This window comes from Chelonus insularis, unplaced genomic scaffold (genome assembly GCF_013357705.1).
Source record: "Chelonus insularis isolate UGA/USDA-ARS -01 unplaced genomic scaffold, ASM1335770v1 contig_310_pilon, whole genome shotgun sequence".
In the NCBI taxonomy this organism is placed as follows: Eukaryota; Metazoa; Arthropoda; class Insecta; order Hymenoptera; family Braconidae; genus Chelonus; species Chelonus insularis.
In genome coordinates this window covers 434,528-457,579 of record NW_023276483.1, presented here as the reverse complement: position 1 = coordinate 457,579, position 23,052 = coordinate 434,528, and the positions used below count along the sequence as shown (strand labels likewise).

At 29.8% G+C, this 23,052-nt stretch overlaps 1 protein-coding gene across 12 annotated transcripts in view; it reads left to right on the top strand.

Moving 5' to 3' along the window:
* The window catches only part of Msp300 (Muscle-specific protein 300 kDa), a 58,892-nt gene that overhangs the window by 11,496 nt on the left and 24,344 nt on the right, over positions 1-23,052 (top strand). For 9 of the 12 annotated variants that reach the window (XM_035080589.1, XM_035080594.1, XM_035080592.1 and 6 more), the window contains 11 exons: positions 38-6,836; positions 6,919-7,114; positions 7,290-7,364; positions 7,734-7,886; positions 7,980-14,453; positions 15,105-18,425; positions 18,689-18,840; positions 20,529-21,342; positions 21,426-21,584; positions 21,662-22,024; positions 22,100-22,210. In XM_035080589.1, coding sequence (XP_034936480.1) covers positions 38-6,836; positions 6,919-7,114; positions 7,290-7,364; positions 7,734-7,886; positions 7,980-14,453; positions 15,105-18,425; positions 18,689-18,840; positions 20,529-21,342; positions 21,426-21,584; positions 21,662-22,024; positions 22,100-22,210 — 18,617 coding nt within the window. The remainder of the gene's footprint in view (positions 1-37; positions 6,837-6,918; positions 7,115-7,289; positions 7,365-7,733; positions 7,887-7,979; positions 14,454-15,104; positions 18,426-18,688; positions 18,841-20,528; positions 21,343-21,425; positions 21,585-21,661; positions 22,025-22,099; positions 22,211-23,052) is intronic. The other 3 variants (XM_035080595.1, XM_035080590.1, XM_035080597.1) reach the window with 1 other exon arrangement.

Sequence of the window (23,052 nt, the reverse complement as noted above, 5' to 3'; positions counted from 1 at the left end):
ATTTTTTTTTAAATCTTTCACAATTGTTCTTTTACAGATACCAAAAGTAGTGAAACTCCTGCTATAAAAATGCAAATTGATGATCTACAAAATATTATTGACAATTTAAATGAAAATATAAAAGAGAATCAAAAAATGGTAATTGAAAATCTGGAGATTTGGAAAAAATACGAGGTAGGCATACAACAAATAAAACCATGGATTGAGCAAGCAGAAACGCAGGCAGCTTTGATAGGATTGAAACCAACGACTCTGAGTCAAGCAAAAGAAATGTTAAAAACAGCTAAAGTATTTCAACGGCAATGTGAAGAACGTTTGCCACATGTTCAAGAACTATCCCATATAAGCCATCAAATTGCCGGAAGAACAGTAGCTCCAGATGAAATCGATGCTGTGTATACACGTTGGAATGCTCTTCATGATACCTCTGTTCAAACAACTACAAAATTAGAAAAATTAGTGTCATCATGGAACAATTTTGAAAGTGAAGTTGAAGAATTTATTCAGTGGTTAGATCAAAGTGAAAAAGTATGCAAAACAGAATCAAATTATCAAACTCTTGAAGCAAACAAATTAGAACAAATTTTAAATCATTTGAAAGAATTAAATAAAGTTATTTCTAATCGACAAGCTCAGTTAATATCATTAACTCAGGTATCTGATCATATCAGTTATGGTTTATCTTTAGAAGGTGCAAATAATTTGAAAGAACGTGTAATGGAAATAAAAAATAGAGTTAACAAGCTTGCAGAAATAGTGAGACATGATATTAATTTAGTATCTGATAATTTATTAGTACGACAAGAATTCTACATGAAAATATCAGATTTTGAAAATTGGATGACTAGATTAAGAGCTAATATTGCTGAAATAAGTGAAGTTAATATTGATGATATTGATACGAATCTCCAAACAGTACATGGATTTCTTCAAGAGCATTTAGAAAAACAACCAAACTTTGTAGCAATTATTGAAGAAATAAAACAATTGACAAATCAGAGTTCACCTGAAGAAGCAAAAGTATTACATGAGATAAATAAAAATCTTACTGAAAAATATAATTTACTGGAAAAAGATTTACAACAACGTAAGAAAGGTCTTGAAAAATGGGCTGAGCTCTCAAATTGGTATAATGAAATAAGTGCACATTTAAATCATACTCAATATGAATTAGAAGCTAAGAAACCTAATATAGTTGATTTGGAAAAATTGTCGAATGAACTACAAGATATAAACCTAAAGATAGAAAAGTGGAAGGATGAAATCCCTCTTGTTGATAATTTAATGGGTATTCATATGAAAGATAAGCAGCAGAAACCTCTAACAGCTTCGTCATTAATTTACGAATTAGAATCTAAGGCTGTATCATTAAAAACAGACATTTTGACAAAACAAAATAAGCTTAAGAATCTAAGTGCTTGTTGGGACAATTTCCGTAAAATACAGCAACAATTAACTGAAGATATAGTAAAAACCCAAACAACTTTACAACAAATTATTGTTGAAGTTAATACGTGTGATAAATTTATTTCTACAATAGAGAAAATTGACAATCTTATGGAAGAACATCAAAGAAGTGAACTTGACAAGCAATTACTTCACAGTGAAGGAGATAATTTGATGAAAGAAGATCAAAAATCTACAACAGCCGTGCAAGTTGTGGTTTCATCTGCAGATGCTAATTGGGAAAAAGTAAATGAATTACTTAAAGAACATCGTAAAAAATATTCTGAAATGGATTCTGATTGGCGCAGTTATCAAGATGCACGTGAAAAGCTTATTAAATTTATGGAAGACTCCATGAGTTTACAACAATCATCTCAAGATATACCTAATGATATTACTCAAGCTAATTTAGCTCTAGAAAAGCATAAACGAGCTTCTGAAGTATTAAAAAAAGGAAAGCAATTTCTAGAGAAAATGGATCAAAAAGCACAACAGTTGATAAAAGAAGCATCACTTATGTCGAATTTCAAAGTTGATTTAATTGAAAAAGATTTGTCCACAATTAAAAATCAATATCAAGATATTTACACAAGTATTGTAGAAAAAGCACAATCTTATGAGACTCAAGTAATTATTTGGAAACAAATTGAAGAAATAAAATATGATTTGACTCGATGGCTTCATGATACAAATGAATCTTTGACATCTGCTTATGAATATTTAACAGATGCTGAAAATGGTCAAGCAAGATTAGCAAGATATCACGAGGAGCTACCATCTTATCAACTCCTTCGTCAGAGCATTGCTACTAAAACTGAACAACTTGTTAAATTAAATAATAATAAACAAATACCAACTTTACAATTGTTGAATAAATTATTAGATGATGAATTTAAAGTTGTTAAAGAGTCTGCAGAAAAATTGCAATCTTTAACTCATAGTTTGAATGATAAAGAGAATGCCATCAAATTAAATTTGAAGAAGTTAAGTGATCAAATATCAAAAATTCGAGAAGATGTTATTAAATGTGATGATCTAACAGGAGATAATACCAAAATTTTGAATAGAATTAATAAATGTAAAGAGTTAAAAAATATTCTTGACACCTGCAATGAAAATTTAGTAAAAATAGAACAACAAATAAATGAAGCTTCTAAAATTTATCCAGCTATAGAACGTTCCAGTCTTCCAAAAGAATTACAATCATTAAAACTTCGTCGTGATGGTGTAGCAAATCATACTGATAAAATAACAGCTACACTAATTGCATTTTTGGTTAAACTTTATCATGAAAAATTTGCAATTCTTCAACGATTAGTAACAACACTCAAAGAGAAAGTTTTGTGGTGTGAACCAGAACAAAGTAGTGATCGTTATAATCTTGAAGTAAAAATAATTTCTTTAAATGATGTCGAGGCAGGTATTAATGACTGTGAGGCGCGAAAAATAGAATCAGATAGTAATTTATTACTTCTGGAAACTGTTGAAAGTCAAGATACTATTAATATGTTAAAAGTAGAGCAAGAAAAAGTTTCAAGTGATTTAAAAATATTGAAGAATAATTACGAAAAAATTAAAAAGACATTAGAGCAAAATATTGCACTTTGGCAACAATATGAATCAATTTCTGACAATGTTTCAACCTGGTTGAAGGATACTGAAAATAATATTAGAATAGAAGGAACAACGTTGATTGAATTACCAGACATTGAGAAAAAAATATCAGAAATACAAGCATATCAAAAAACAGTTGATAATTATGAAAAAGAAATAAATAAATTGGTTAAACTTAGTGAAGATATTTTGAAAGTAAGTCCAGAATCTAGAGTAATGCAGTATGTAAATCATTTGAATGTTCGGTACCAAACAATCCAGAAATTTTTATCACAGCATATAAATAAATTGAATGAATTAAAGAATGGTCAAGATACTTACAAAGCTTTAGTTAAAGAGCTAGAGAAATGGCTTAGTGATGCAGAAACAAAATTAAAAGTTTTCGATGACATTAGTGGACCGAAAGCAATAGCATTTTATCAATCACGTTTGAAAGAATTAAAAGAGTTTGGAGAAAGCCGAGAACAAGGTCAAGCGATTTTAAATAAAACATCAGAAGCTGGAGAGGTTTTATTCCCACGAATAACTCCAGATCATCGAGAAAATATTAGAATTGAATTGAGAAATTTGCGTAATAGAATGGATGATTTAGCAGAAAAATCAAATATAATTTATAAGAAAATTGAAAATGATATGATGCATAGATCATCATTTGAAGATAAATATATTCAAGTTAAACAACGATTACTTGATGCTAGAGCTAAATTAGGAGATAAACAAGACCTACTAGCAACACTTCAAGAGAAAAAGCTGGCATTACATTCATATAAAACTATAGCACAAGATTTAAAGGCACATAAAAGTATTTTACAACAACTTCAAGAGCGTTCGAGTGATGTAACTGATGATGAAGCTAATGAAATGTTAACTAATATGATTGAAGGATATAATAAATTATCGGATGATGTTGATGATAAAATTGGTATATTTGAAAAATATGTTTCCAATCATGAAGCATATATTCAGACTCTTGATAAAACAAGGGATTGGCTCAATGCAATTATCAACGAAGCTGCACCTTTATTAGAAGATTTAGCAGTTGATCGTGATTCAGCAAAATCAAAAATTACACAAATCGAGAAAATTCTTCAACAAAAAGCTGATGGTGATCAAATTCTAAATGATTGTAATCAACAATTAAATATCATTTTAGAGCAAACATCAAAAGTAGGCCATCCTTTATTAATTAAAGGTTTTGAAGAGCAAAAAAAAATATGGGAAAATTTTCAAGCTCAATGTGAAGCTACAAAACATAAATTAAATAGTTTATTTAATCAATGGAGTGAATTTGAAGTTGCTGTGGAAAATTTAGAAAAATGGACGAAGCAAATGGAAACTCGAATAAAAGATCAATCTTTAAAAAGTACTGAAGAGGCTAAAAAGAATTATTTACAGACACTAATGAGTCTTGAAGAAGAAATAACAGCTAAAGCTCCTGATTTTAATATAATAGTAGAAAAAACACGTGGTATTTATGCTGAATCAGAGCTAGCTAATAGAGTTTCTAAACAAGTTACAAAGTATCAAGCTATTAAAAATCAAGCTAAAGAAGCTATAAGCCGTTATGAGCAATTTGTTAAAGAGCATAGTACCTTTAATGAAAGATATAATGATTTTCTTAACTGGATGAAAAATGTACAAGATGAATTAAATAAACACCGCGAGATTGTTGGAGATTTAAATGTTCTTCAAAATCGACAAAAATGTATTCGAGATTTGGTCGATATACGAACTAAAGAAAACCCTCGTTTTGAATTTATTATCGATCTTGGAGAGAAGCTTTATATTCATACATCGCCAGAAGGTCGAGAAATAGTTAGACAACAATTAAGAAATTTAAGATCTCTTTGGGATGGATTTACTGAAGATGTTCAAACTGCTATGCAAAAAATAGATCATTGTCTCATGCAATTTGCTGAATTTTCATTGTCTCAAGAACAATTGACTGCATGGTTACGAAGTGTTGAAAGAGATATGCATTTGCATACTGAATTAAAATCAACTTTAGAAGAAAAGCGAGCACAACTTCAAAATCACAAAATTATGCATCAAGAAATTATGTCTCATCAAACTTTAGTGGAATCTGTTTGTGATAAAGCTCAAAAGCTTGTTGATCAAACTAAAGATACATCACTCAATGTTTATTTACAATCAATTAAACATTTATTTCATAATATTGTTGATAAATCTCAAGAACTTTTAGATAATTTAACAGAATGTGCTGATATTCATAATAAATTCAACTTCCAATGTAAATATTTTGAAGATTGGCTAAATATTGAAAAAGAGAAATTATTAGATTGTAATGATATAACTGGTGAACGTTCTGATATTTCACGGCGATTAGCTAATTTAATTATATTAAAAAATGGACAGATTCAAGGTGAACAGCATTTAAAAGAATTACGAGAATTAGTTGATATCGTGGTTAAAAGTACAGCCATAAAAGGACGAGATGCTATCATGAAGGAAATTAATATTTTAGAACTAGCTTTTCAACAACATATTAATGACATTAATAATATAGAAGTTAAACAGAATATTGCTCTTCAAAAATGGCAAGATTTTGAAGATCAACTTGAAGTTTATACTAAATGGTTCCGGGCTATGGAAACAGCATTCAGAGATCAACAACTCCAAGCCACTCTTCAAGAGAAAGAAGATCGATTGGAATTTTTCAAGAATAAATTAGATATCATTTTAAAACAAGAAAAAGATATTGATGAATTTGTTGATAAGTCACATGGTTTATTAAATTCTAGTGGTGTTGACAGAATTAAACCAATTATTGCTCAAGTTAGTCAAAGATATCAATCATTGGTTGCCTTGAGTAAAGAAATAATTGCCAAATGTCAAAGTATTGTTAATGAACATCGCGAATTTGAAAATAAGTTGAAATTAATTGATATTTGGTTAATACCTTTGGAACAAAATCTTGCAGCATTAAAAAAGGAAGAATATGGTGGTGATTTTGATGCTAAAGTATCACATTTAAAAATGCTTCTTGCTGAAAAAGAACAAGCTGTATCACGTTTAGCAGTTTTGACTGCTGCAGGAGAAAAAATCTTGCCATCTACTTCAGCTCAAGGTCGAGAAACTATCAGATACGAATTGAGACATGCCAGGGACCGATGGGACAATTTAGCTGAAGGAATCATTGAGCAACAAAAAAAGCAAGATGCTCAATCTTTACAGTGGTCAAACTATCAAGATACGTTACATCATATTTCCATTTGGTTAGAAAATATGGAAAAAACGGTAAAACAAGATTCTTCTGTTATTCCAACAACTCAGCAAGATACAAGATCCAAGTTAATGAAAAGTAAAAATTTACATCAAGAAATCTTGGCTCATAAAAGAATTGTTGAAGCCATTTCGGAGAAAGCTAATGATTTGATTCAAGTTATTCAAGCTTCAACGAACATTAAAGACACAGTCATTTCGATTTGCAAACGATATGAACAACTAACTGATGATTCCCAAAAAGTAGTAAATACTCTGGAAAAGCTTTTGGAAATTTTCCAACAATTAAATGATCTCCAAAAAGCATACCAAAATTATCAAAAACAGCAATGGGATAGTTTGAAATATTATATTGATTATACTGGTAATAAAACTGCACTTCAGGCAAGACTTGCTAAAATAATTGAAATTCAGGATAAACAATCTGATGGTGAACTTAAGCTCACTGTTCTCGAAGATTATATCAAACAAAATTGCCAAAATTTGTCACCTCGTACCCAAGAGTCGACTGAACGAAATCTCGAAAATCTTAGGTAAGATTGAAATATTTAAAAAACAAGTCTATATAATATTAAATTGTTATAGATCATTATTTTATCATTTTTTTTTTTGCAGATTTGAAAACAAAAAATTTATCACTGCTCTAAATGATGTTATTCACAACATGGAAACTCGAATTCAGCAATGGAGTGAATATGAAAATGCCTTCGAACGTCTTCTTTCTTGGTTATTGGAAGCAGAAACCATTTTGAAGAATTATACTCTAAAGAATACGATTGAAGAAAAGCAAGATCAACTAGAAAGATATCAGGTAATTATATGAGCTCAAAGAATTAAAAATTTTTGTACTAAAGAATAACTATAATTTAGTGAGAAAAATGTTTAGAAATTATACCACAATATTCAATGTCACTTTCAGTGGATTTAAAATTCATTAGTTACACAAAAAATATTATAGTACCATATACATATATAAATTTCTTTAGGAACTGGTTAGAGTAGAAGAACTGAGGAGTTCTGAAATATCGGAATTAATTTCCGTTGCTGGTCATCTTGAACAAGTAAGAATAACTTACATCGATCGAAGCCTTTTAAATAAATTGCTTCAAAATTCATGATTGATCTATAAAAAATCTATGAATTATTTTTTTCATTTAAATATCTGAATACTTAAATATCTTTTATCTGTATATTTTCCAGGGCTTAATATGAATGGCATAATATTTTAGTTTTATACTTCTGGGTTATAAAACAATCATCAAAATATATTGATCTACTCTTCTACACTCACACTTCATTTTTATTTATTAATCCTTATACTACTTTCAGCTTATTAGTCTTCCAGCATACTGCAGAATTATAAATTTCATTTTTATGCTAGACAAAAAAATTAAATAACATTTTCTAATATTCAATTTATATTTTTACAGTCTTTAATTACAAATTTGAGGAATTACGAAACTGAGTTTGATAAAATGAACGACAATTCATCGGAATTAATTGAAACAAGTGGTGAAACAAGATTCTCAGCCAACATTCAACAAGTCATTTCTCGGTTCCAATCAATACAAACAACTGCAAAGGTAAATAATTAACTTCCCAGTGGGTTTAAAATATAATCTTACTATAATTTTTATATGGTGAATAAAAAAAAAATTTTTTTTAATTTTTCACAGGAATTAGTGAAAAAATGTGAACAAGCAATCCAAGATCATGCAGATTACTTGGAACATTATAAACAATGTAGTGAATGGCTAACAGCATCTCAATCCCAATATCAATCTACTCGAAATTACTCAACAGCCGCTAAGCAAGAGTTAATTAATCATGGAGAGAATTTACGTGATCTGTTATCTCGCATGTCAGCTGGTACATCGTTGATTAATAATACAATTGAAGCTGGTGAACGTCTTTACCCGACTACCGGATCAGAAGGTCGTGAAATAATACGCCAACAGCTTCTCGAACTTCAACAAGCATTAGAAGCTTTAATTGATGGTATATCATCAACTGAACGAGATATTCAAGTTAAAATCTCTCAATGGTTGGGCTATGATGAGTCCTGCAATAATTTCGATAAATGGTTAACTATTTTAGAGAAACAAATAAAATCAGAAATTGAATTGAAAACGACATTAGATGAAAAACGTATACAACTTCAACTTTATCGTGATTTACTTCATGATATTCAAAGTCATCAAGAAGATCTTTTAGTTCTCCAAGATAAAGCTGATAATTTACCGGACAAAACAGAGAAAATTGATGAATTAATTAATGAATTGTCTAAACGCTATTCAACAATACTCAAACAAGTACAGAATTTTGTTGAAGTCTATGAAGCTATTGTCAGTGATCATCAACAATACAGTAAAGCTGTTCTTGAAGCTCATGAATGGTTAGACGCTACTCACAATGCTGTCAGTATGTGGGGTGATACCGATCTTGAACGCGTTTCACTTCACACAAACCTTGATAGATTGAAAAATCTTTATCATAATATCTCCGAAGATCAAGCGAGAATTCAGAAAATAAAAATACTAGGAGAGAAAGTTATACCAGGAACCATTGAATCTGGTCAAGTAAATATTAAATCACAAATAGATTCTTCTCAACAAGAGTGGGAAGGTTTAGTATCTACGATTAAATCTACCATTGAATCTTTAGAAAATAAATTACAACAATGGAATGATTTTGAACGATTGAAAGAAAAGTGTCTGGATTGGATTCGTGATACTGATACAAAGTTACATGCAGTAGATCTAAAATCTACTTTAACTGAAAAGAAAGATCAATTAGAACAATTACGAGTTCTTCAGGGTGAAGTTCGTGCAAAAGAATTTGAAATTGATACTCTTACTGAAAGAGCACAGCAATTACTTAAAAATTTCTCTTCAAAAACATCAAATACTTCAGAAATAGTATTAAAATACCAACAAATATCAAATAAAGTTAAAGAATTGAATAATCGTTGGCATCAATATGTCAGTAACCATCAAGATTTTGAAAATAGCCTTGCATCATGTATTCAATGGCTTGAGGTTATTAAAGAAAAATTAGCATATTCATCTGACCTCAGTGCATTATCACAGAAAGATCTAGAGAATAAATTGGAAGTCGTTCAAGATCTTTTACTGTATAAAGAAGATGGATTTTCAAAAATACAGAATATTGTTGAATTAGCACAAGCAGTTTTAGCCAACACAGCGCCAGTTGGACATCAATCAATAAACGACGCTGTAACAAAACTTCAAGAACAATGGAGTGCATTGACCTCACAGATGCTCGAAACTAAATCTAACCTTGATGATTCTATAAATAAATGGGCTGGACTTTTAGAACAAATACAAACTATTAATAATACCGTCGAGTTAATGGAAGATTTTATTGATGAAATTTTACCTTATCAAACAACAATGACAGAGAAAAGATCTCAATTAGAAAGAGTAAAAGCGATGGAAGAGAAAATAAGATGTGAAAAAATAGAAGTTGATAATTTAAAATCTAAATTTTCAGAAATGCTTGCTAGTGGTCAGCAAGGATTTGGAACATCAAAAGCCCAAGATACTTTGAATAAATTCGATCAACTTTATGAAAAAATAAAATCATTACTTATTGAACGTGACGATCAATATAAAGATCATAAACGTTATAAGGAAGCTTATGATGATCTAATTGCTTGGCTCAGTCGTGCAAGAGAAAAAATTCCTTCAATAAAACAAAAACCATTGAGTGACAAATTGGCTATAGACAATGCAGTAGCACCTTTAGAAAGTTTATTAAATAAAAAAGCTCAAGGAGAACTTCTTGTTGAACATCTTCAGCATACAGGAAAAGTTGTATGTGCTTCTACCAGTCTTGAAGGTAAAGAAATTATTCAAAATGAAATTCGTGCTCTTGTTGAAAGTTTTGAAACTCTATTTAAAGAAATTCAACAACAAAAAGATCAATTAGAGAATATAATAAGTCAATGGCGAGATTATAAGGATGAATATGAAAGACTGAGTGATTGGCTTCAACAGTTTGATATTCTTATAAAAGCACAAAAGAATGCTTTACTACCAAATGTGGTTGAAAAAGAGAAACAAGTTAAACAAGTCCAAGATATTCTTGATAATCTTACGAAAGGTCAAGAACAGATTGATAAATTTAACAAGACTGCATCTTCATTACTTACATCTCATCTAGATACTTATATTAATAATCAACTTCGACATCTTAATTCTCGTTATCAAGTTCAAGTAAATTTAGCAAAAGATGTATTGAATAAAGTCGAAATTAATTTATCTCAACACAAAGAATATGAATCAAATCTAGGAAAAATTCGTTCATGGATTGACAATGCAAAACAAATAATCAGACAAGGAACAGAAGTAGCTTCATCAAGCAGTCGTGAAGAATTGCAAAAGCGATTAAATAAAATCCAAAATTTACTGAAGAAACGTGAAGAAGGTCAAAATTTAGTACATTTAACTGTTAATTTTGGTGAGAAAGTTGTAAGGAATACTAGATCTGATGGTAGAGAAGAAATAAATGCTCAATTGAAAGAAATTCAAAATGATTGGGAACGTTTAGTAAAGAAACTTTCAACAACTAAAGTCCATTTAGAGACAAGTCTTCTTCAATGGGCTGATTACAGTTCATCTTATTCTCAGCTTCAACAATGGATAAATGATAGAGAAGCAAAACTTCAACAAGTATGTGAGCAAAAAGTATCAAAGGCGAAAAAAGGTTTAGCTGGACTCAATTCTCTAGTTATTGGAGAACGAAAAGCAAATTTGAGACAAACAAATAGTATAGTTCAGGATATTGTGGCTTTTGAACCAATGATTCAATCAATAACAACAAAAGCTGAAGATCTAGCTACTCCAGCAACAGAAATTTCTATCAAATATGAAACATTAAGTAAACATGCTCAAGAATTTTATGCCAAGCAGAAAAAAACAGTTGAACAGCATCAAGCATTTATTGATAGTGGAAGTGAATTTGTACAATGGATAAGAATTGCAAAAGAAAGACTTGGAAAATGTTCTGAACCCACAGGTGACAAGGAATCACTGTCTAGTAAAATAACTCAATTGAAAGTGCTAGAAAATGAACTTCCAGAGGGTCAAAAAATATTAGAGAAGGCTTTAGAACGAGGTAATGCTGCTTGTCAAATAGCAGACATAGAAGATAAAGAAATAATTGAAGAAGATGTTGCTATGTTACAAGATGAATATGACAGCTATGTTGAATCATTAAATAATACTAAAAGTTTATTAGAAATTGGTATAATTAAATGGACAGAGTACGAGGATCAATATATAGAAACATTGAATTGGTTGAATCAAACGGAGCCATTGGTCCAGTCGTACAATAAACTTCAAAATAGTCTTGAAGAAAAGAAAAATGTTCTTGAGCATTTCCAAGAGCATTTGCAAATGCTATTTGATTGGCAAAAAGGTCTCGATAGGTTGAATATCAAAGCGCAGATTTTACTTGAAACTTGTGCTGATACAAGAATTTCTAATCAAGTTACGCAGCTGACAACTAAATACAATGCTCTGTTGTCTCTTGCTAAAGAAATAATGAGACGATTAGAACTGCATTATCAAGAACATCAACAACATAATACTTTATATCAAGAATGTCAAGACTGGATTGATCGTACCCGTGATAAGTTAGGAGAATGCAAGGTTACTTCTGCAACATTACAGGACGTTAATAATAAATTAAATATGTGCAAAGCAATTCGTCAGTCTCTAGAACAAGGTCAAAATAAATTAAGATATGTTGTGGAATTAAAAGAAAAAGTTGTGATGAATACAGAACAGAATGGTGCGATGAAAATTCAAGAAGATACTGAAAACTTGAAAATGGAATTTGATAAACTAATATCTGATGTTGAACAAGTTAGACAAATGCTTACTTTAAAAGCAACATCATTGGAAGAATTATCAAAATTATATCGATTTATTGTTGATTGGATTGATGAAATTCAAAATAAAATTACTCCAGATGAAGTATATAAAAATGACTTGAGTGAAAAAAGAATACTTTTAGAAAAATATCGAACAATTCAACGAGATATTCAGAGTCACAACGAAACAATTGATCGTTTGAAATCACGATTAAAGGAAGACACAACTATTTCTAAAGAACCATATGAGACAACGATTAAAAAATATGATCAACTTCGTGCACTTATATCAGAAAAAATAAATATTTTAGAGAATCAAGTTAGAGATCACGAGAAATTCCAACAAGCTCAAAATGAGGCTGCTGATTGGATAAGAAAAACTAAGGTTGAGGTTCAACAGTACAGTATGACTCATGGAGAAAAAGTAAAAGTAATTGAACGTGAAAAGAAAATTAATGAAATAATTCATTCCTTGCCGCAAGGAGAAACTTTAATATTCAAAATAATGGATATGAGTGAAAATATTATTTCCACTACAGGACCTGAAGGTCAAGATGTATTAAGATGCGATGTACGTCAACTTCAATTAGATTGGAAATCTCTTCAAACACAATGCCAAGAGTCCCAAAAAACACTATCTAATTGTATCAAAATGTGGTCACAATTTACAACAGCTCTGGATGACATGAAAAGTTGGCTAGACCAATTCCAAAATAAAATTAATGAAGAGCATAAAAGAGAGAATAAAACGCCTCAAGATTTGGAACGTTGCAAACAGTTGGTTAATGAAGCAGTTCATCAGAAACCAATACTCGAAGAATTGAATGATAAATGTGAAGCCCTCCTCGAAATAAGTGCTTGCAGCTGGGCAAGAGACAAAACAGTTCAATTACAGTCTCTTTACACATCATTATTAACTGAAGCACAAGGGCTTGTTTTTAGAGTAGAAAAAAATTTATCAGATCATACCGAATTTATAGAAGCAAAAAAAGCAATGGAAGAATGGCTCCAAACAGCTAATGGCTCAATTCAAGATTGTATTGGTATTGGAGATATTACTTGGGCACGTGATAAATTAGAAACAACTCGATTAGTTGCCACGAGAATAACAGAGGGTCAACATTTATTATCGACTCTTAAAAATGCTTTTGCTAAAGCAATCAACACTGCTCTGTCTGAACAACAAGAAGAATTGAGAAATAATATGACAGCATTGACATCTGATTGGGAACAATTGAATATGAATTTGAATACAGTACAGGCACAAGTGAAAGCTACTTTGACTCGATGGGAAGATCATTTTGAAGCTTATGAAAAATTAAAAAAATGGCTCGATGATACAGAAGCATCAGTTGTAACTTTGCCAGATACTAAGGGAGAAATTGGTGAGATGAAAACTCTCTTGGAACGATATCGACATATTACAGATGAAATAAAATTGAAAAAGTCAGATATAGATCAATTAGTAGAAGAATCTATAAAATTGTCATCATGGGCTAAAAATAATAAAACACATGAACAAACTTCAGGTCTAGTTACTCAATGGGAAAGTTTGAAAAATTTGATAGATGATCAAAGACGATTAGTTGAAAATGAAATGAATGAATATAATGCTTATCATAATGCTTTACAAGAAACTGAAAAGTGGTTACTCCAAGTTTCATTCCAATTAATGGCTCATAATTCACGGTACATCACTAATAAAGAACAAACCATTGAACAAATTAAGCAATATGATTTATTATTAGAAGAAATAAGAAATTATCAACATGAATTAGACAAATTAAAAGATAAAGGACAGCAGCAAATTAATCGTTATATTAGTGTTAATCCAAATATTCAGAATGTTATTCAAGTTCAATTAACAAATGTTCAAGATAGTTATAACTCTTTGCTTACTACAGCGATACAAATTAAAAATCGATTAGATGAATCCTTACTAAAGTTTACGGAATATGAGAAAACTTTAGAGAGTATCATGATGAATTTAAATATTTATGAACCAGAAATTAATAAAGAATTGGAAGTTACCTTAGATGACTTGGATGGTGCTAAGCAAAGCTTTGAAAATATTCAAGATCTTCATAATAAATTACAAGCTGAGAAATCAAGATTAGCTGTGGCTATTGAAGTTTGTGAAGCAGCTGCTGCATCTGTATCACGTCCTGGAAGTCCACTTGATGCACCAACAGTACAAATTCCTTCTAAGGAAATAGAAGTACGCACTAGATTAGAAGATTTGATCGATCAGGTATGTTTATTATTATTATTTATCATTTTTTCAAAAATTAACAAAGATATCTAAATCCAATTAAAATTTATATGAAATTTATAATATTCAAGTGATACATACAAGTTATCATATAAACTTATCCTTTTTGGCGGGAAACAAATGAAAGAAGTTTTTTTTTCGCATCATTACTAATCTCAAGCTTCTGTCGTATCTTCATTGCCGATCTTAGCTCAATTACGTTTTTCATATCATTTCATAACAATACATACGCATACGTAATTATGCAGCCAGTCAATTAATTATTAAGGTTATGGGTGTATTCCGAAATGTACATCAGACGCTGACCAGCGGTAATGACGCCATGATTTTGACGCCATATTGCACTGGCGTGCCGCCAGTGAGAATACTGTGACGTAATTATTTACGTACTGGCCAGCATACTGGTTATATTGGCTCTTTGTTCGTTTGTTTTTTTTTTAATTTAATTGAGTAGAATTTATTTTTTCATAGGTTTTATTTAAAAAAATAATAACAATTTTAAAATGTTTATATTTATATTTAATCAGTCACAAAATATTTTTGAATTGAAAGATAATAAAGGGTAAAATCATTAATTTATTATATTCAAATTTGATATACATGAACTTAAAATTTTTATTTCTTATCTAGATACAGTCCCATTTACCCAACGTAACAAAAGCTGTTAATGAGTTAGAAGAACAAACAAGACAGAAAAACGAATTGAAAACATGGATTAATCAACAACGCACTTTATGTGCTGAATGGAAATCTAGACCGGCAAAATTAAGATCAGAAGCCGCTCAAGCTGAATTACAAACAATGAATGAATTATTAACAAATGTTGGTGAACGAAAATCTCGAGCTTCAATGGAATTGTCACTTGATCCTGATGATAAAATTGAAGAAGATTTAACAAAGCTTGAAAATGAATTAATAGATGCTATAGCTGATAAACAAGTTGCACAAGAATTAATTCAAAAATATAGAGGACAAGTTCAAGACATGTTATGCTGGCTTGATGGATTATCAAAAAAAGTTGATATTATTGAAAAAGGTAATGGTCTCACAATTAGTCAAAAAATTACTGCTGTACAAGAAATTATATCTGACTTTGAAAATCAAGGACCGGAAAAATTGAATGAAGTTAAAAAATTAAGTGATCAAGTTATGGATTCTGTAAGTAATTTAGATTCACAACAAATCGAAGAACAAATAAAATCTGTCGATAGAAAGTATGGAGATGTTAGTAAAAAATTACAAAGAAAATCTCAAATATTGGAAATGACAGCTCAAGGAATTGAAGCAACAAGAAAAGAAATTGAAGATAACAGAGAATGGATAAATCAAAAGAAGCAACAAGCAAGAATTTCAGAGCTTTATGGATTTGAATGTAAGCCTGCTGATGATAAAGTTTTAGCTCTTAAAGCAATGTTGAAAGAAACCGAGAATAAACAAATAATTATTGACAGCTTAGAAAAACGAGTTGGTAATATGCAAAATGAACTTGAAATAAGTGAACAACAACAATTAGAATCTGATGTAAAATGTCTTCGTACTGAACAAGCTGAACTGTGTTCTATTCTCCGTCAAGAAATTTCAGGAGCAGTTGCTGCAGCTAATGCTAGACGAAAATTAGAATCAGATATTGAAAAGGCTAAATTATGGATTAAAACCAAACATAATGATCTCAAAAAACTTAGTGGATATCTTCCATTAAAATCTAATAAAGTTGAAGAAGATATAATTCATCATAATAAAATAGAAGCTGATATTACCTTATTCAATGAAACTAATTTGAAGGATGTTATGAAGCAGGGTAATAGTTTAAAACGAGAATGTAATGAAGAAGATCGTAAAAAGCTTGAAGCATTATTAAATAATATTAATGAAGATTATGATGCATTGAAGAAAGAAGCCGCTGAAAAACAAGCTTCTTTAGCTGATCTTCTTCAAGGACGTAAATCATTTGAGAATGAAGTAGACAGATGTCAACGATGGATTAAGGAAGCAGAAACAGCTACTTCTTCTGATGTACGAACATCAAGTGTTGATGTTTTGCGAGAACAGCTTGCTAAGTATGATCGATTAAAACAAGAAGCTAAAAGTTTTGGGGAAGATGTAGAAAAAATTTTACAACAAGGAAAATCTATTCTACCAACCATAAGTGATGCTGATAAACACGAATTAAATGACCAACTCAAAACCATGAAAGATGCACACAGTCGTGTTGCTACAATAATTAATGAACGTGCTGCAGCATTGAATAAAGCCATTGGCGAGGCTGAAGAAGCTTCTGCTCGTGTTGCTGAAGCAGTTCAATTCATGTCCGATATCCAAGAAGAGCTCAATGCGTTGAATAAACCTATTGGATCACGAGTAGAAGATGTTGAAGGCATGTTAACGGCTTACGAAAAAATTCTAAATGATTTGAAAGAAAATAAAGCTAAATTATCTGATTTACAATCAGCTAACTTAGTAGGAAATCTTCATGACGTTATTGCTCAGCAAGATGACCTTATTGCAATACTAGAAGCTCAAATTGCAAAATTAAAACAATTGCTTTTACTTCGTCAACAATTTATTGCATTAATAACGGAAATAATGTCATTTATTGCTAAATATAATGAAATCGTGAGAGACATTGAAAATCAAGATCAATCAATTGAAGAAAAAATAAAACGATATGATGATGTTATTTTAAAAATTCAAGAGTGTGAAGCTACTTTAGCTAGTGCAACCGATAAAGGACAGCAAATTGCTGAAGATGGATCTACTGCTGATCGTAATAATATTACAGAACAACTTCAATCACTCAAACAGCAATTACAGAGCCTTCGAAGAGTGGTAGAAATGCAACGAGAACAGCATGAATTGACTGTTGCAGAGCACAAAAAGCTTGCTGATGAACTTGCAAATATCCTTGATTGGTTAGAGAATAAAGAAAAAGAAGTTAAATCACGACCACTTCTCGATCGAGCTATTGAAAGTGTAGAAAAAGAAATAGAAAAACATAAATTACTTTGTGATTCAGTTAATCAATATCTCAATAAAATTAAGACTTTAAAAGAATCTGTAAAACATGAGGAAGGTATGCCGGGTTCTTTGAAAGAAATGTTAAGTGAAGCTGTATCATTATTATCTTCATTACCACGTGAAATGGAAGAACGTGAGAATTATCTTGAAACTAATTTACAATTACGATTGAACTATAATGCATTATCCGAAAAATTCTACAGTTGGATCCGAGAGGCTGAAATTCGACTTGAAAGTGACAAAGATGGACTTGATTTTGAAAATATTATTAGTGATCTTGAAGAACATAAAATATATTTCAGTGCTGAATCATCAATTCGTGAATTAGTTTCTCAACAAATTCAACAAGCAGCTGACAAAGTTTGGCCTTCACTCAATAGCGCTGAACAAGAAGAATTGAGTTTAGAACAACAACAATTTACCCAACTTTTGAAAAATACCATGAATACAGCCAAGTCTTATCGTGCTCGATTAGAACAAGGGGCAGAAAGTTGGCGTGATTATACGCAAACATTGGAACGGGTAAAAGCTGTAATATCAAGATCAAGATTCACCGATGAACCAGTTACAACATTGGCTGGATTACAATTCAACATTCAAAAAATTACTCATGCGTTAAATGATATTCATAATCAACAATTTGAATTAGATCTATTAAATGAACGAGGTCGAGAAGTGTTAAACTTGGCAGATATTAATAACAAACAAACAATTAATGATCAATTAAAGGAAACTAATTCTGAATGGAAAGAACTGGTATCTGGGTTGGAAGGACGAAGAGATGCTTTAGAAGCACTTTCAAAACACTGGGAAGAATTTGAAGGACGATGGAATCATACTGAATTAAAACTTAATGCGATTGAAGAGAGGAGTAAATTAGTGGATGGCATTGTCAGATCGACCAATCATCTCGAGGATACTATTAAATCTTTAGATGTAAGTATTATTTTTTTCCTCTAAAAAATTATTTATATTCAATATATTCATGTACTTGTATTGAATAAGTAATTATACTCAATTGACCCTTTGTTATAAAGGGAGATTTAATTTACCATGATGTTCCGTGCTGGTACAACCAGGTACATGGAAGCAGATGTTTTTTTCTTTTCCAATTTAATTTTTTTTTTATTCATAAACAACGACTAATTATTAGTTTTTGTATTGTTAGATCATAGTTAAATTTATCTTTTTTTTTGTAGGAGTTGACTGTTGAAGCAGAAAATTTGCAGTCTTTAACAGAAGAGGTGAAGTCATTGGCCGGTCCGGTTCTCGCGTATCTTGCGGCTTTTATTGAAGCGCCAGCGCGTGCTCTACAAGATCGGCTGGATAAGTTAGATAAATCTGCAGAAACGTGAGTTATATTTTATTTTTAATTTAAATTGGATCATATTGAACATAAACAATAACAATTTTTAAACACAAAAAATGTATTTTACATTTAAAAAAAAATGATCCATTCGGATAGGTATTTGCATGTGCATGATTGAAGTGTGCTTATGTTTCGATCAACGATTTTTATTTATAAGAAATGTTTTATTTTAATAAAAATTTTGATGAATTATTTATAAAATAGGAGAAGTATACAATACTATTTTACATATTTAATATAATTTTTAAGAAAGAAATAAAAGTTATATACATTAGAAAATGTATAGGCCTGATATTATTCTTAGTTCACAATATAGAAGTCTGTTTGGTGTCAGCGTCGCGACGCTTGGCATCTGAGTAAAGGTAAAATAAATGAAACAAAGTACTATTCCCGCATGCGTCGTATGACGTATGAGCTGAAAAAAACTCAAACTGTATTCGGTTGCGTTTCAAATCGTTTCAAACTGTTATAGTTGCTGTTTGGCTTGAACACTCCATGCCATATAATCATTTAACTATTTATTTTTTAAAGAAACACTTTAATTAGATTTTATAAATAATTATTAAAGTCAGATACACTATTGTAAATATATTTTAATCAGTGCATAATAACAACAGTTTTTAAATTTATACTCTAGTTACAAACAAATATTAATGTCATATTTTAAAAGTATCGAAAATTATAAAACAGTAAAATGCTGATAAGAATTGTTATCGACATAGTTTAATTACCAATCTCGTCAGTGATATAATCGATAAACTATTAAATTGTTTTAAAACAGGTAGTACTCGTGATATTACAAGTTTTCCCGCCGATTGAATAAATCAGTTTTAATGTTAAATCTTAGATTCAAATTTTACTTGAAATAAAATTTTATTACTTAGTTACTATTCAATGTGAAGATCGTAAAACTCACGAGTTCATGAGTAATTATAGATTCATAAAATCCACCGAGTAAATACAGGGACGTGTGCCAGATTAGTCGGTGTGACTATAGACTACACATAACATAGAATTCTCGTTCTCCTTCATTTCTTATCTCACAATGTTTTGTCATCACCAACTCGGTAGATGATGTCACAGTGTTAGTAATTAGGATTTTAAATTTGAAAATGATATACACACTGTCTTGTCATTGACATTGTTTTTTATTAATTTTTTTATAATTCCTGTAACAATGATGATATCATTTATGATATTTTTTTATTCTATATACGTCTACAAGTTGAATTTTATTTAACAGTTTTATCATTTAATAATGAAAAATTATCAAGAATATTTATTTATAAAAAAAAAAGTTATTTAGTTTCTACAAAACTGTTGAATTAATTTTTTTATTGAATAGTTAAAAAATATTAATATATTAATATTTATAAATTTTTCATTGCTATGTGTGATAACTACTTTTAGAAGTTAAATCTATAAATTCAGATGGCTACTTTTAGCTAAAGCTCTTACACTCTTCTTTTTATACCATTTTTTTTTCTTTTCCGTTACTCTCATGTCTAAATTTATATTTATGTTCAATAAGTTGTAATACTTTTTTATTTTATTAAATTATTAAATAATTTCACTGACATTAAAATTGGTAATTTAATTGTAAATCGATTAATTCTTATAAGCATTTATGGGAAGGAGAAATTTGCAAAAAAATTAATTGTACATTGCAGACTTGTTGGATCAATTCATTCAAAATTACAAAAGGCATATAAAGATCTTGAATTATTGAATCGAGATAAATCTGAAGTGAAATTTTTCGAGGATCGATTGGAAGAAATTAATCAACGTATCAAGAATTTTTATATATTTGGAGTTGATCAAGATTCAATTGAAAATTTACTTGCTGAATTACGAGAAAAGTTTCTTTTAAAACTTGTTGATGAAATAAAAGAATTTTCTGGTAATACAAAATTGAGGTACGAATCAAATCAGCAATTGGTGCCGAGTGATTTAGCTCAACAACTCGCTTCTTTAGAGTTGAACGTTGAAAGCACAATCCAAGCTATGGAAGAAAAACAACGTGAACAAAAAAGAGCTAAAACTATTAGAACGGATTACGTATCAGATGTAGATGAATTACAAGCATGGATTCATCAAGCTGAGCTTAAAATCAAAGACCGATCAGATGAACCACTTAAACTTCGAGAATTTTTACGACAAATTCAATCACAGTTCACCTCGATGTCTGATAAACTGGAAAAATTGACCAAAAATGGTCATATTATTATAGAAAATACTCAAAATGAAAATGAGAAAGAACTTATTGAAAAAACAATATTAAGTTTGACTGATCAATTTGGACAAGTTAAGTCATGGTTGGAAGAAAAAAAGCAACAAGTTGGAGACTCTCTAGATGCTTGGCAAAGGTTCATTATTCTTTATGAATCTGTAAAAGCATGGATAGAAGAAAAGAGAGTATTCTTAAAAGAACCTCTTAGATTAAGCACATTAATACAAACCCGACAGAAATTACATGATTATTCGGTATGTTAATACAATATATTATACCTTTACATATTTTTTATTAGTTATCGACGGGTTTGAAATTATCATTATGTTATTTACAGATTGCGGTTAAAAATTGTAAACAAATAAATAAAAATTTAAGTGATATGGGTAAAGAGCTTGAATTAATAGCTCAATTTACCAGTGTAGGTGATCTTCCTGAGAAACTTGCCCAAATTGAAGAGGCTAAAGTTGAAGTTGAAGGTCAATTATTGGAAAGGGTAAGTTAATTAAAAAATGTGCAGCTGTAAATATGGCACAAAACAAACGGATAAATTGATTACATTTTGAATTTTAGAATGCATTACTTCAAGAAGCAAGTGAAGAATGGGAACAATGTGAAAAGAAATTTAAAGATGTTAAAAGTTGGTTAGAAAAGGCACGACAAAATTTAGAATCACCACAAAATAAAAAGAAACCATTAAGAGATCAACATGCAATAAGAGAAAAAATGTTGAGTGATATTGCAATTCAAAAAACTAAAATTTCAATTTCTGTTGAAAAATTGCAAGTTCATTTCAAAACTGGTATTGGTGGTGATAATAAAATTGCTGATATGGCAGATGAGATGATTAACGATTTAAATAATCTTTATGAAACAGTTAAAGATCAAACGACTTCACTAGAAAATTGTCTTTCACAACTTGATCAATATCAACAGGTTAGAGAATTGAATTCACTATACAGTATATTCAAAAAGAATATTCTTATTCTTTTTTCTCATTTAACTTTTTAGGAAATCCAACAATTAAGACAACAAATAATTCAAGTTGAACAACAATTAAGATCAACTTTAAATCCGACATATCTTCCAAATGATCGTGAAAAAGCAATTCAAGAGCAACAGGTAGGTTTATTTCACTATTATAATTGTACGTAATTTTTAGTATGCACTTTAAATGTGTAAAAGCGATAGTTAGATATTGCATTTAAATTCATTTATAATAACCCACCATTGTATGCAATAGAAAAGTAATTTATTTTGCAAAAAACACGTGATACTATAGTATCATTTATTAAATCAAAAGTATAATAACTCGTAATAGTCTGACTAATTTTAATAATAACTCAAAATTAATGAAAGTGCTTCAATCAATTAATTAATTTAAATACAAAAGTCAGTGGAAACATTTTGGTGTATTAATGATCGGTTATTTACCAGAAACCACTGAATAGGAAAAGAAGCACGAGAATGGGGTAGATTTTCTTTTTATTTATTCATCAAGGTGTTTCCATGGGATGGGAAATTATTAATCTTTTGTTGGAATCATTTTAATCATTCACCTTGCTTTATATTTCACACGCTATTATATGCAAACACATAAAAAATTAAAAAATTACATTTTCAATTGATAATTGTGAAACACAATTTGATAAAACTAACACAAAATAACTTATACACTTTATATATCCATATCATTATATGACATCAATTATTTAATAATTACTTGAGGCCCATCGCTTACAATTGGTGTATTGGTTGGTATTATAATTTATTTTATTTTATACTTAATTTTAAGATCTGTTTGTTATTTATGTTTTTTTCATACAGAGATTACTTGATTTTGCTTGTTTGTGTTAATGTCTTTTTTCTTTAATCGATTTTTAATACTATCACTGATAATAATCACAATTTGTTTAAATGGATGTAATATCACCACAATAGTTGTAAAAATACACACTCAAATA